The sequence below is a fragment of the Hemitrygon akajei genome, chromosome 3, assembly GCF_048418815.1.
Source record: "Hemitrygon akajei chromosome 3, sHemAka1.3, whole genome shotgun sequence".
Taxonomy (NCBI): Eukaryota; Metazoa; Chordata; class Chondrichthyes; order Myliobatiformes; family Dasyatidae; genus Hemitrygon; species Hemitrygon akajei.
The window spans coordinates 173,721,423-173,737,235 of NC_133126.1; the positions used below are offsets into that span (position 1 = coordinate 173,721,423).

General features: G+C 38.5%; 1 protein-coding gene across 23 annotated transcripts in view; it reads right to left on the bottom strand.

Moving 5' to 3' along the window:
- LOC140725642 (disks large homolog 1) overlaps positions 1-15,813 on the bottom strand; it is a 472,837-nt gene that overhangs the window by 227,138 nt on the left and 229,886 nt on the right. For 3 of the 23 annotated variants that reach the window (XM_073041372.1, XM_073041381.1, XM_073041371.1), the window contains exon 1: positions 14,833-15,349. The exons of 16 other annotated variants lie outside the window; for them this stretch is intronic. In XM_073041372.1, the coding sequence (XP_072897473.1) occupies positions 14,833-15,075 (243 nt within the window). In that variant the 5' untranslated portion in view covers positions 15,076-15,349. Of the gene's footprint in view, positions 1-14,832; positions 15,350-15,813 lie in introns of those variants that run through there. 4 more of the 23 variants (XM_073041382.1, XM_073041375.1, XM_073041376.1 and 1 more) reach the window with 2 other exon arrangements.

Genomic DNA, 15,813 nt, shown 5'->3' on the forward strand with positions numbered 1-15,813 from the left:
GCCACCAGTCTGGTTGTCTCCATGCTGGGAAATCCCTGTTGCCCATCAAGCAAATGGTTTTATCCCACCATTACAATGAAAGAACAGTAATGTGTATTTTAAAGAATTAAAGGTTAAGATTCGATCAGTAGAAATTTAATGTCCTCAAAGTTCATGTGCAGAACAACAAACAAAAGTAAAAATAACATTTTATGCATAGAGTACAGTAAATAGAACAGGAATGGAAAAAATAACATTTATGGTTAAGAGTATTGCTCAGAGTAGTTGTGAATGTCCTTTACAGAAAATAAACTGAATCCATAGAACAGGGTTTTTCAACCGGGGTTCCGCAAGAGATTGTGATAAAAAAAAACACTGTTTTTTGAACTTTGCTCAACGTGCAATACTGGCACTCATAGTGGGCCAGTGACCGAGCAACCCCATTAGCAATCTCGTTAGAGGTCTCTCAGCCCAATGTAGCCGTGCGCAGTAGGACAGCGTTTACTTGGTTGACTCCATTCTCGCTTTTTGACATACAACAGGGAAGGCCGTTGATAATTGGTGAGTGTTGTATCGCACACAGGGGAGAACGATAGGCTGACGAGGAGCGTGAAGTGCATTTTCTGAGCTATGAATGGACTCACCCAGCTGGGGCTGTTAGGGGTTATTAACCGCTGTGTTGTGTAGACATGTCTGACTGTCTTATGTGGCGATTTTTGAAGTCAGGGTGTTAGAGCTGAAAGGTGAATTGCAGGAGTGCATTTAAGAAAACAGTAAGCCAGATTTTTCTGAGTGCTTTGAAGATGAAGAATGACTGCAGAAGTAGCCTACTTAACAGACATTTTTCATTGTATAAGCCAGTTGAACAGGTCTCTGCAAGGCCCTGGAGACTGTTTTGACTTCAAGTGACAAAATTCTTGGATTTAAAAGGAAACTGACTCTTTGAAAAAATCACGTTACAAAAGGAAATCTTGAAATGTTTCCACTGCTGCTTGAACTTAAGAGTGAGGAAGGATATGAAGAACTGCAGAACAAAATTGAACAGTACTTTTCCTCCCTTTCAATACAAGTGTATGACTGGGTGAGGGACCCTTTCTCTGAATCTTCTGCTCAGCTTGAGAACTTGATTTTAAGGGAGGAGGAAGAACTTTGAGCTGTGTCTAACTGCGCACTCCAGATGAGATTTACTGACTTGGCCCTGGAGAAGTTCTGGATTTCTGTGAAAGTTCCCGCCATTTATAGGGAAGCAATGAATATTTTGCTGTAGTTTTGAGCTTCTTACATTTGTGAGCAACCTTTTTCTTGTTTAACAAGCATCAAGAGCAAGGATAGAATCACCTCATTTCAGTTGAAGGTGAAATCTGTGTGCGCTTATCTCAAGTTCAACCCAGAATTGAGTATTTGTGCAGTAAAAAAAAGCACAGGTTTCACATGCTAGGAGGATATTTGATCCTGATCATGCCACTTAGTGAGAAAATATTTTTACAAACTCTTGTATAAAATTGTGCCTTAGGCTATATATTTTTTATTAATATTGTGTTGGCTAATGGTTTTTAGTGACTTTACTATTCAACATTATCAATAAATTTTCATGTTGTAAATTGCATTAATTAAAATCTATTTGCAACCTTTATTTAAATTATATCTATAGAGCCTACTTTAGAAAAATTAAATCCCATTTTAGCCTGAGCCAGTTATTTTACAGAAATTTATTATGTTTGCCATGAGTTTTTAAAATTTATGAAAGGAAAAGGAAGAGATTAATTTCAAGAAAGATAAGCTAAGCCTAACTACCTGTTTTTTTTCCAACCAAGAAAGTTTGGCTAAAAGATTGTTTTCTACAACTTACTGATCATGCTAACATACCATGTTTTACACAGGGATTCTCCGAAACCTGAAAATTATTTCAAGGGTTCCTCCAGGAGGAAAAGGCTGAGAAAAGCTGTCAAAGGTGGTATACTGTTGGTTGATTGATTCCAAAAATGGAAAAGTATGGTTCCCAGAAAAGGATGAAGATGAAGAATGTGTCTTCTGAAACAGAAAGGATAATGCACGATCTGTGAGGGGGATGTAATAGAGTGTTTGAAATTAAGTGGAGTGAGGTGAATTTTCAAGGGATATTTTTCCCATCGGTTTGTCAGGAAGAATTATCATCAAATTAACAAAGGAGAAGGCATGGCAGAACCCAGGATGTGAAATGCTTCATGACCAGGAGTGGCTTAAAATGGTTATATAGTGAGCACTGGGAATAAGTTTGGATCGCTCCAAAGATAATAGATACTGTCTTTCTTGAAAAACTTTGAGTCGGTATCAAATACACAATCAGTAATTCAATGCAAATGATGTAACTGTGATTTTTATCCACCATTATGAAAAATAATCTTTGATTGTTTCACTCCTTCCCACGTGACGAAGCCCCTTGAATTTTAAATGCTGCATAATAAACAACAGATGATGCAAGTGACAAGTGGAGCACTCATTACAGGGGCACATAAGAGCAACAATTATCAGGGTATGCAGAAGATGTTTTAGATACAGAGTACAGCTTTTTGCTTCAACAACATGCTGTAGCTCGATCTCAGAGGAACACCTTTCTGCACCAGTGTGACATTTCCATTTTCCACTCCAGCCACCCTTGTGGCTTATTCAAATTAGGTAACTAGTTCAGTGCCAATTAGTCTCAGGTCCCAGAGCAAAAGGAAGTTCATGTGCAAACCATGCACTATCTCACTGCCCAGTTAATGGCTTTACTACTCCATCATGCAAATCATTGGAACTGTGGTTCATAAAACACAGAGCAAACAAAAAATGGCCCTAATGCATCTCACTTAAGTACTACCTGGGCACAAGCCAAATGCATCATTAAAACATTCACATTCAACAGCAATAAAAGTAGAAAACTATCAAGTTCTTCATAGAGGCATTACCACCTAAAACTTTACACTCAACTTAAGGGTATATTAGGATGAAATACCAATAGGTTGGTAATAGTGGTGGGTTAAAAGATTGAGGGAAACATAATTTATTCATTCCAGGGTTTTTCACAGCACTGATAATGGATTTAAGACCATAAAAGCATAAGATATAGGAATAGAATTAGGCTATTTGGCCCATCTAGTCTCATCCACCATTTCATCATGGCTGATCTATTTTCCCACTCAGCCCCATCTATAAGACCATAAGATACAGGAAAGTTGTTGTTCATACTCAGTAGTAGCTCCCCCACTCTCCTGATCACATCAATGCAGAGTTAAGTCATCATCCGTATCAGTAGTCAGAAGCACACAGTGCAGACTGAGAAAGATCAGCAGAATTTCTCTTGTGCAAGACATTAAGATAACATAAACAACGGAACCAAGTAAGGAATTACAGCACTGTGGAAGATCATCAAGATACAAGATCTCCTGGCACCTAGACAAAAACAGAAATTCAGGGTGACTAGATGGTAATACGATAACAAGGACAGAGGTAATGGGCAGGTGGGCAGAATGTTTAATCATTATCAGCTACACGGCAAGCAGATGAACAGAACATTTAATTTGCACATGGGACATGGCAAATGTCAGTATTAATACAGAGACACAGACGCTATACTAGCAGATGTTTCTCAGCAGTAGGCATCATGGAAGTGAAGCTAAAGCGCTATTAGAAGAGTAAGTGGCATTGGTGGGGAACGTGCTATAAAAGGAAGTCAACAAGTTGGATCAACCCATCACACCAGCTGGAGATTTGCCTCAAAACCTTGTCGTCTTTTTCTCACATTAACAGGATTTACTCACTTTAATGCGGATGGGGTATCACCAAGAGTTACAGAAAATTACATTTTTTCCCCAACTGATAGTAGCATTTGCAATACTATTAAAATTATTTCCAGATTTCTATGGAAATGCCAACATTCAAACCCCTGCGTGTCCACTGCAGAATTATTTCCAATCCATGAAAAACTCAATAGCAAGTTTGCCATGCAATACAATATTTTCAGATTTACTGAGATGTGTGCATTAAATCATCTGTCCATTTAATTTTGAAGAATCTTATTTCAAATAAAAATTTAACAGTTGTTCGGTACTTACAGCCCTTAAAAATCAATCTTTAAAACCTATCTTTAAGCCAAAACCATTTGTCCTTGTGCATTCAGCACATCAGGAAAGTCAGCAGGGCTCAAGAACGATAACCTCTCCAAATCCTATCTTGACCATATTGTGTTGATCCAACATGAGAACCCATGAAACTATAAATGATTCCCCTTTGTTATGTCACCATGCTGAGCTCTAAATTTAATGATGCTCTTATTACAAAAGGTGTGGTGAAGTGAGGAAGTGAAGCTGAAACTGTGAAAACAAGCAGCAAAATCTGCAAGTTTTATTAAATATTGCGAGGAAAATCAATCAAGTGAAAGTAACTGTACACACTGTTACATAATCAGAAACACCAATGAAAATTAATGCACCAATGCAGACTTCAAAATATTAACTCTGACACCTTACAATACAGCAAATGCATGTTCCTAATAGGTGGAAGCAGATCCTAAAATTTAAATTGAGTAATTAACTCTCGATCTGAATCGGGAATCTGTCAATGTTGCTGCAGCAACTAACTGTAATTATGAGCACAAACTGAGAAAGAAAGCAGATTAAATAAAAGACCATTTTCATTCACCTCCTGGGATGCCCTGCAATAACTCCCCACATTTACACTGCGAAAACTGGCTCCCCTATACCAGAAACAAGATGATAAACACATAATTAAGTATATGGAATTCCATACAATGACTATGTAATTTATAATTTTCTTGGGCTCCCAGCTGGGTACCGATATCAACTGACGTTTCAATGACAAACTCTGCCATCTTTATCAGGGATGATGCCAGAGCATGTCTAGTCTGGTGGTATTTATACCCGGTAGTCTGTCCATCCTGATTGGTAGGTCCTCATCAAATCAGATTTCCACTCTCCCACCTTGTTTTCAATTGAATTCCAGTTCTTACTGAGAGCAAGACCATTAACTTTGTTAAAGCTCTTTTCCTCTAGTTTTATTTCAATGGCACAGCACAGTAGTTTTGTGCCATTGAAATCTCTCCTTTAGCCATCGCAAATGCAGTGTTTTGCTACTGCCGATTTCTCCTGGTAACCAAATGGATACACCTCCTTGATGCCGGATGGGATGCACTGGGTGGAAGCCCACATCAAGGAGCACAGAAGATCTATGTTTGGGTTACCTGGAGAAATTAGTGGTAGCAGAACATTGCATTCTCAATGACCATAAGATTGACTTCGACAGCACAAAACTACTATGCTGTGCCAGTGGCTTTTGGGTCCACCTGATAAAGGAAACCATTGAAATAGAACTAGATGAAAAGAATTTTAACAAAGACTAAGGTCTCGTTCTAAATAAGAACTGGAATTCAATTGTAAACATGGTGGGAGAACTGAAACCTGATTGATTGAGGACTAACCAATCAGGATGGACGGACTACTGGGTATAAATACCACTGGACTAGACATGCCCAGGCATCATCCCTGAGGAAGACGGCTGAGCTTGTCATCGAAATGTCAGTTATAATTGATACCTGTACCTGACTGAGAAGAATTTATTTGTCATATACATCGGGAAAGCACTAGATCCTTTTTCATGATGTAATTTTGTAATAATTCATTGGAACAAATTGATAATAAATTTGAACTTTGAAGCACCTTGAGCTTCATCTTCTTTCAGGCAGCCACACAACTAAGAAACACAATGGAATCCATGAAAAACCACACACAATAAAGACCGATCAACATCCAATGTGCAAAAGAGGGTAGATAATGCCAATAATAAAAAAAGCAAACAAATAAAAGCTGCAGAGTCCCTGAAAGTGAGTCCACAGCTGCTGAGGTAACTCCACGCTGAGGCTAGTGAAGCAGGTCCAGGAACATGATGGCTACAAGGCAACAACTGCTCCTGAACCTGGTGGCGTGCCACACAAAACTCAATACCACACCCGAAAAGCTCTTTAGAACCTCTTACACTTGCAGTTCACCAATATATTTCAGTCATCAGGAGTTTGAGGTGGAACTGGTAAACCACTAAAGATACTCGCAAATTTCTACAGGTGTACCACGGTTATTGCTGGGATAGGGGAGCCAGTTTGCACAGTGTAAATGTGGGGAGTTATTGCAGGGCCTCCCAGGTAGTGAATAAAAATGGTCTTTTATTTAACCCGTCTTATTTAATCAGTGTAACAAATGCTACTGAGCAGTGATGCAGAATTAGTGCAACTTCAGAGCTTCAGAAATTCAGAGTAAAGTGCACAAAATGCTGGAGAAACTCAGCAGGTCAGGCAGTATCTATGGAGAGGAATAAACAGTTGACAATTCAGGCCAAGACCCTTCATCAGGACTGGAAATGAAGAATCAGACCTCAGGTGCAGACAGCACATTCTTCCTCTGACCGCATGGGCTGCAGCCTTCCTTTTGTGCAAAAATGCATTTGGATAGGATAAATAGCTTTGATTAATAGCCCCTGCTGAAAATTGTTGGCAAGCAAATTGCAGATGGAGAGGTAATGTTGGAGCAATTAATAGGGATGGAAGAGGACAATTAGGATTAATGCAAATGAGTGCTTCTTGACCATTGCAGATCTGGTAGGCTAAAGGATAGCTTCTCTTCTGACTCTAATCACAGCAACGTTTGAAAAAATTGTCTGCTTTGCGTAGTTTGAGCTCATAGGACAAGATGTTTCAATCCCTTTGATAAGCAGATCCTAACTCAGGTCAGATCATAGAGATCTTGAGGTGGGACTTGGTGAGTGGCAGATGCTTCCCAGGGGTCATCAGGTGGGCAGCCCCCTTCTTAGATGTTTTGTCAATTTAAACCCATTACATCTCCAGAGGGCTCAACAGTGCAACCCAGTGTCCCAGTCTTCACCCATGTGTCATCTTAGGGCCCAGCTGGCATCACTCCTCATCATCCATAACCAGAGGCTGCTTCGCTCGGCTACCTCTTTTGTAGCTTGTGATATACTCTAAAACAAACTAAGCGAATCAGAATCAGGTTTGAGATTACTGGCATATGTCATGAAATTTGCTGTTTTGCAATACATAGTAATACAAAGTACGATTTACAATAAAAAGTACATATAAAAATTAAATTAATAGCGCAAAAGAAAGTTAAAAATACTCATGGGTTTATTTTCCATTCAGAAGTCTGATGGTAGAGGGGAAGATGATGTTCCTGGAACATTGAGTGTGTGTCTTCAGACTCCTGTACTACCTCCTTCGTGGTAGCTATGAGAAGAGGGTGATGGAGGTCCGTAATGATGGATGCCATCTTTTTGAGGTGTCCTGATGCTGGAGAGGCTTGTGCCCATGATGGAGCACGCCGAGTTTACAACTTTCTGCAGCTTTTTCCAGTCCTGTGCAGTGGCCCTTCCATTACAGAAGGTGATGCAACCTCTCCACAGATACTGCCCGATCTGCCGAGTTTCTCCAGCTTTTTTTTGTGCATTTTACCTGAATTTCTGAAGCTCTGAAACAGCAGCACCAATTCTACATCACTGCACAGTCCTAACGTACACTAAATTACTGCCCTCTACTGTGCCTATTGTCCTGTTTATTATTTATTGTAATGCCTGCACTGTTTTGTGCAGTTTATGCAGTCCTGGGTAGGTCTTTGGTCTAGTGTAAGTTTTTTTCCTGTGTTGTTTTTACGTAGTTCAGTGTAGTTTTTGTACTGTTTCGTGTAGCACCATGGTCTTGAAAAACATTGTCTCATTTTTACTGTGTACTGTACCAGCAGTTATGGTTGAAATGACAATAAAAAGTGACTTGACTTGACTTGAAATAGCATTTGTAACACTGAAGTTCTTTTTATAAATAAAAATGATTGAAAAGCCGAATGCAAATGAAAAAACTCCATGCAATTTGGTCTCACAAACACATCAGAAGAAACAGGATAATTGCCAACTACAGTGAACAAAAAATAAACTGGCTTTATGCTCATCTGACCCAGGAATGGGATGAGGCTTTGCACGCCATCCGAAGAAAAGTGCGGAAGGAATCGAAACAGTTGTTTCTCCAGTGCTCCTGTGGGGGAAAATGCCCAAGATAAACTAATGGACTTGTTTGCATTGAAAGAGAGTTCTGATGGCTTCATCTTCCTTCTAGGTATCATGGTTGGATCAACCACCAAAGATTTAGTTTTTGTGGCAAATGCTTTTGAACATTGTATCTTTTAATCTACTTCTATCCTTTAGGTTTACTAGAGATTGTAAACTAGAACAAGTTACCTAAAAACATTACTACTTAATTTTAATCACATACTTCAATGTGAATGACTGATGAGACTCAGACTGCAATCCTAACGAGATGGCATTTACCAGACCAGATGAACTACTCAAAATTCAAATGACAAAGTCCAGTGATATTATTTTGCTGGCACAAGGGTTTGAATTAAACCACTTGGTGTTGGCTTTATGTGGAACAGAGGGTATACTGAATAAGATTTGAATTTATATAAAGCCTTTCACTTATTTTTCAGGCCAATCCAAACTGCTTCAAATTCACTAGGTTACCAAGTAAGGAAATCATTGTAATATGGGAAAATGTAGTCTGTTTATTCACAGTAAGATAACAGAGGTAAAGTCTGTTTTAGTAATGGAAGGATGGATATTTATAAAAGTGGGATAACTTTCGTACCCTTGCTCAACATTTTATCATGGTCAGCTCGGCAGACACTATTTATTTATTTACCGTGCTTACAGTAATTTTTACATCTTGCACTGCACTGCCAAAAACAGTTGCAAGAAAAGTTTGTGAACCCTTTGCAATTACCTGGTTTTCTGCATTAATTACTCACAAAATGTGGTATGATCTTCAAGTTACAATAATAGACAAACACTATCTGTGTAAACTAATAACACACAAACAATTGTACTTCTCATGTCTTTACTAAACCCAATGTTTAATCATTCACGGTCGAGGCTAGAAAAAGTATGCAAACCCACGTATTTAATAACTGGTAGAACCTCCTTTAGCAGCAATAACTTTCACCAAATGTTTCCAGTAGTTGCTGATCACACTTGCACAATGACGAGGAAGAATTTTAGACCATTCCGCCATACTGTTTCAGTTCATCAGTATTTCTTGGATACCTTGCAAAAACAGCTCTCTTCAGGTTATGCACATTCAGAAGGAGACATTGGCACATTCAGACGTAGATGTAACGTAAAGATTTTTACTCCTCATGCATGTGAAGGATGTAAGAAATAAAGTCAATTCAATTCAATTCATGCCACGGTATCACAATTAAGGCTCTGGACTCTGACTTGGCCATTTCAAAACACAACTTACTTTTTAAACAACTCTGTTGTTGATTTACTTTTGTCTTTTAGATCATTGTCTTGTTGCATCATCCAATTCCTACTAAACTTCAGGTGATGGACCACTACTCTGACATTCCCCTGTAAAATGTCTTGATACAATTTTGAATTTATTGTTCCCTCTATAATTGCAAGTTGTCTAGGCTCTGAGGCAGCAAAGCAGCCCCAAACCATGATGCTCCTTCCACCAAACATCACAGTTGGGATGAGGTTTTGGTTGGTGTGCAGTGCCCTTTTCCCTTCAAACATAGCAGTGTGCATTTCTGCCAAAAAAGTTCAACTTTTGTCTCATCTGCCCACAGAACAATGTCCCAGAGGTGCTGTGAAACATCCAAGTGGTCTTTTACAAACTCAGGTCTTTAGAAATATTTTTGTAGCCTTTTCCAGTATCATGCAGCCCTACAATTCTTCTTTGAAGGTCCTCTGAAAATTGTTTTGATCGAAGCATGGTGCACATAAATATATCTTTCTTGAGAGGAACAGGTAGAGTACCTCTACAACACACACCTCCAATCTCATTTCATTGATTGCAACAGCTGACTCCAAAGAGCTTTTGTAGAAGGCATTACCTCATAGGTTCATATACTTTTTTAAACCTAGACTGTAATTGTTTCAATGTTGTACTTAGTACTGACAACAAGTAGTACAATTGTTCATGTGTTATTAGTTTAGGCAGATTGTGTTGGCCTATTATTGTGACTTAGTGAAGATGAGACCACATTTTATGAGTAACTAATGCAGAAAAACTGGTAATTGCCAAAGATTCACAAACTTTTTCTTGCAACTGTAAAACAACAAATTTCATGACTTGCAAATGAACCTGATTCTAAAACCTTGACCTTTGAGTCAATGTGCTCGAGCCTCAGCTGTGGAATTTGAACCCACAATTTTCTGGCTCAGAGACACAAGTACTATCAACATTATCACAAGCTGTTAGCCCAGAAGGACCCGAGCTGAGATAGGCAGGCAATCAGTTTGTGGTTTAATATTGCTCTATTGGCTTACTATTATCACATTTACTGAAATACAGGATAAAGCTTTTATAGATTATGACCTATATAGTTTAATAGAGGTATCAGAAAGAAAACAGAATCCAGAACAGATTGTGGCATTTGCAGAGAAAGTGCGTGGTGCAAATAGGCAAATAGAGAACAAAGGTCAAGACTAAGTGATTGGGAAAGCAAGAGTTCATCTCTTAGCATACGAGAGGTCCATTCGAGAGACATAATGGTGGGATAGAATCTTCCCTCATGCTCCCGAGCTTTTTATCTCTGCCCAAGAGGGAAGAAAATAACCAGGGTGGGAGGAGTTCCTTATTTTGGTAATGGTGGTGGAAAGAGTAGATGGATTCAACGAAGAGGAGTGTGGTTTGTCATAGACTGGGCTGTGATCACAACTCTCTGCAATGACTTGAGGTCTTGGGCAGTGCACCTGCCATACCAAGCTACTTTGCATCCAGATACAATGCTTTCTATGGCGATTTTTAAAAATCGCTAACAGTCAACCTAAAATATTAATGGCCAGGATAGCTGCTCCGCTGGGCTCTACGTAGAAACCTCTGACAAGAAACCTCCTTCCTTAACCATGAACGCCTCCCAACCATGACCCCACCCTAAAATCCTTTATGTTGCTGGTCTCCTGGTCAGTGACTGTAAAACTTCCCTCTCACAAATGCTCAGGCTTATCCATGAAGTGCAAAGCAGAATTTTAAAATTACTGAGATTTATTTTATTAAATTAACAGAGGCTTGAGGGGTGGAAGGGGTAATCTATGCCTTGCCTTGCAACATGTACTGCCTAGTTCACGAAATTACTAGTTTACATACAGTGGCAGCTAAACAGACTCAGACAAATTGAAAAATGAGCACCAATTAATACCAAATGAGTGGAATTTCCCAAGTGAAAAGAATCAAAGTGAGGAGGAAAAAACTGTGAGTTAAAGATTTTGATAAAGGGTTAATATTGGCTCTTTGAGTATGGAAACCAGTTTGCAGCTTAGCTTGTTATAGAAATGACCCTGGCTTTTAGCGGATACAAATCTTAGAATAAATACTTGCTGTAGATTATCTTATAAGAATTAGCCTCAAAGATATGAGACGAACGGTCTTTGTTAATACAGACTCATACACAAGACTGATTTTTTTTTAAACTTTGGCTGTTGCTATGGGTATAGTTTATCCCAAGAGAACTGCAGTGAACCTAGCTTATCTTTAGTAATTCACAAGGGAATCGAACAGACTTTGCTTTTGCAATCGAGGTACACGTATAAAAGGAGATGTGCTCTCTGTATTATTCACAGCTCGAAGCCCACTGATAGCGGTTCTACGTCCTACGATATCGTGAATAAAGCTCTCTTTACTTCACAGTCTGACCTGAGTGGCGTATTTGAGTAATTTCTCTAACAGTTCTGGCGATGAGGATGGGATCCTTTTTATGCAGGATCCAAAAATCCTTTAAGCAGCAAGATCAGTAAACAACACAAAGTCCAACTACACTGGCCTGTTCAAACTGGAAATGAATCTGGAATAACATTTCCCTCTATGCAACAAAACATTCAAGAAATATTCACAGATGTCAAATAAGAGAAATCTCACAGACCCTCAAACTTTCGATTAAGTTTAAAAAATTTACTTTAGAGGCCTTGCTACCAATGCCGCACCCATTATAGAAATTCACAATAGTGACTACAGACTTCCTACCAGTACAATAAAGCTGCATTCCTAAACGTTAGTGTATGAAGAGAAAGAATTAATCTTCACATGCTTGTAACTTTGAACTTGGAAAACTTAAAACAAACTGCTACCAAGTAACCTTTGGGATCTTTCGAATAAAAGAAGCAATTGGAACTTAAAATGCATAAAGTGCTCTTAATTGGTTTCATTCATCTATCTTGGAAAGAAAACCAATTTTCTAAGAGATACAACGTATGTGTTGGTGTTGCTCAATGAAGCTGTCTTGGTCCCTATTCTTCTCCTTTTACATGCTCCCTTTAGGAGGCATCATTAGAGAGCATACTTGATTTCCACACTCATTTGAATGACACACTCATTTGAGCCTGATGATGACAACACCCTATCTTTTCTGACTTCTGGTATGGCTCCAATTAACAACGGATGAACAATAATTTCCTCAAACTAAATGAAGATAAAACTGAAATACTTCTGCTTTGTCCCAAAGCTAAAAGAGATAAACTTCATCATAACTTGGCTTCCCATGTAAAATCAGAAGTAACCAGCCTTGATTTAGATTTGAATTTTCAACTCCACATAAAGAAAGTGACCAGAGCAGCATTTATGTGCTTTAGAGAAATTGCAAAAGTGCATTTGCTTCTGTCACGAAATGATGCTGAAAAACAAATTCATGCCTTTATATCGAATAGACTAGGTTACTGTAAAGCACTTCCTATTGGCCTTCCAAAGAATTCTATTGACAAACTTCAACTCATTCAGAATGCCGCTGCCAGACCAGGATGAGAGAACATTTCACTCTGGTGCTATCTAATCTGCATTGGCTTCCTTTATATTAAAGAATTCATTTTAAAGTTCTCTAATTGTTTTTAAGACTCTTAATGGTCTGGGGCCAGAGTATATCGCAGAATCGTTTTCGTTTGATATTCATCCTCGAGCTTTCACGTCTTCATTCGCCAGTATCTTAAATTTAAACAATCTCCCTCAAAACAGAATTGGCAAGTTAGCTTTTTTTAAAAACTATATGCTAAACTGTGGAATTCAATACTTAAAACTATCAAGGATGCAGACTCAGCTGACACTATTAAAGACCAACTCAAAACTGATTTATCGAAACTTGCTTTTAACTAACATCTTTTTGTCTTTTATTTCAAACTTACTTTTATTTCTCACTTTATTGTTTGTACACTGCAAAGCACTTTGATCTCTATCATGTCTGAAAAATGCTCTGTAAATAAAGTTATTATTAAAACAGATTTTATTGTAAAACATTTTCAAAGGCAAGCAGTTTCATAATCAATAGTCAATTCTAACTTTATCGATACTGTGGAAGCAACTTGCCAAAATAAAATATACAGGTGTAGAAATGTATTTGAATGGTACAAATACTTTGAGAGTAAGATTGGCAGAGTTAGCAGTATCCACTTTAATTTAATTGCATAACCTCTCCATCACTTAGAAGCACCATACATCCTAGTTAGTGTAGGAGTAAAGTAATTTCCATTTTGCAATAACACTAAACTGTGAGATAATGACGATAGTTCATTTAACTTCAGTATAAGACAAAAGGTGGTCTTGACAAACTTGGTTTTTCACAACAGGTGTACCAGATCTATTCTAAAAATCTGGATTTCAGTTAAAGATTCATTTAGAAGTGTTTTTATTTGTTTTTAAAGCTCTTAATGGTCTGGGCCCAGAGTATATCTCAGAATCGTTTTCACTTAATAATCCTGCTCAGACTCTCAGGTCTTCTTGGAGACATTTGTTTGATCGCACTGGACACTTAACAAGCTGAATTTAATTCACAGTGAAAGCAAATATTCCCAGCCATCTTCAGATTTTAAGTGTTAGTTCTGCCATTACAGGCAGGACCCAGGTCAAAAGGGACTATTACTTTTCCAGGCAGGCAGAAGTTAACAAGATTAACTTTCCAAGCAGGTAGAAGCTAAGCAATGTGACCACAGTTCTGTCTGGTTGGAACCCAAACTGCATTTAAAATAGCCTTATGCTGCAGTGTAAAAGCACCTTTAGACTGGACTAAAATCATTGTTTTTGCATTTAACTTTAAACCTATTCCGGGAGGCACTGCAACTTAATAAAATATTCATCATTAATTTTGCAAAGAGAAAAGAACCTTCAGCCAAACAGCTGCCACAATTGTGCTAGCTGTCATCTTTGATTCACACACATTGCTATAAAAGGGTATGATATACATGATTCTGCTGCAGAGAAATTTTGAAAAGAGCAAAATTCAAAAACATCAAGGTATCTGCAATAATATCAAGGTAATCTACGAAGCCATTACCGTCTAGCTACAACTTTAATGATTTGTATCCTGAATAAATGGAAACTAAATATGTAATTACATAGTGCATTAAAGGAGTGCATGAGGAAGTCTAATAGATTTGTTGAAATACAAAGACCATCAAAATGAAACCCAATCTGAAACAATAAGGGCATTTACTTGAGCACCATTTGAGAACACAATTTAATTCACTAGCAGTGACAGATATTGTTCAGGAAGAAAGGAGACAGCAAGCAAAAATCCAAGCGTTTACCGGAGACCATATATGTTGAACACAGAAAAGCTCAGAGTCTGTGTGCGTCACAGCAGAAAACTAAAAATCAGACAAGGTTTTCAGGGCGATTTATCAATGTGCAATGTAGGCACAGATTAAAGGAAAAGAGCAAGTTCTGCTACAGCCCCCACCCCCATGAAACATTTTCTACCATACATTAGCCTTCCAAATGATTGCACTTACATTTTCATTACCAGAGATGTAGATTGACCGGTTAATGGAACTTACCTGAGTACAGCTGCCACCTGCAGAAATACAGTCAATAAAGTAGTGCCTACGGGTAAAAAATGCCAACAGCGCCTGCCAACGCGTGGATTCCACTTCATTCTGTTGCGAGTTCAGCTCCTCGGCTGAGCTCTTCTTAGCGCATTGTTTCAGTTTCAGCCCGGTAGAATTCAGGCCAGAACTGACATTGCTTCTGGGGGGGCGCGGGTACAGTAGCGTCGTGTTGTTGCCGAAGATGTAATTCATCTCTGCAGCACTGCAGGTGGTTGCCAGGCAGAGTCTACCACTACCAGCTGCTAAGTGGAGTATGTGGAAACAACTGCAGATAGAATTACATCAGCATCACTTGAAGTATGGGAGACAAATTCTGGCTACCTGCAGCAGTTGAAGATCATATCTGGAAATTATTTAGGACTAGAGAAAACAGTTCTAAAAGCTTTGCAGAATCATGGCTCTTTGAAAAATCTCAGTGCCGAACATCCTTATTCCATTTAGCCCGAGCTTCTCCTTTCCATCAACTGATTTCTCTGGAGAAGTTAAAGATTTAAACCCAGTTGAACCTTGTTGATCAGTCGGCATAATGAAAGACAGGATGTGAGGTCAATAATCAGGTAAAACTGTGCATGCATTGGGCTGGAAACATGGAACTAGCTAATGTTTGTGAGAGGCAGGGGTGGGCAGGGAAGAGAATGAACTTGATTGTGACCCTTCTATATAGTAGTGAAAAGCTTCAATTAAAAAAATATAACAACTGGAGTATGATTACTTGAACTCATTTAAACTTGCAGAGTAAGAATTTAAACTCTCTAAAAATGTTTACAATTTCAAGTATCTGTTTAACATGATACTGCAAGAAGCATCTTACCCCTCGTAATTTTCAAGTGTTTGCTCCAAGATATTGGCAGTCGCTTCTGTTGAAAAGCCAACAGGGAATAGTCACAGGAAACAAAGAATATTAAAGGACTATTAGACTGTGATATCAAC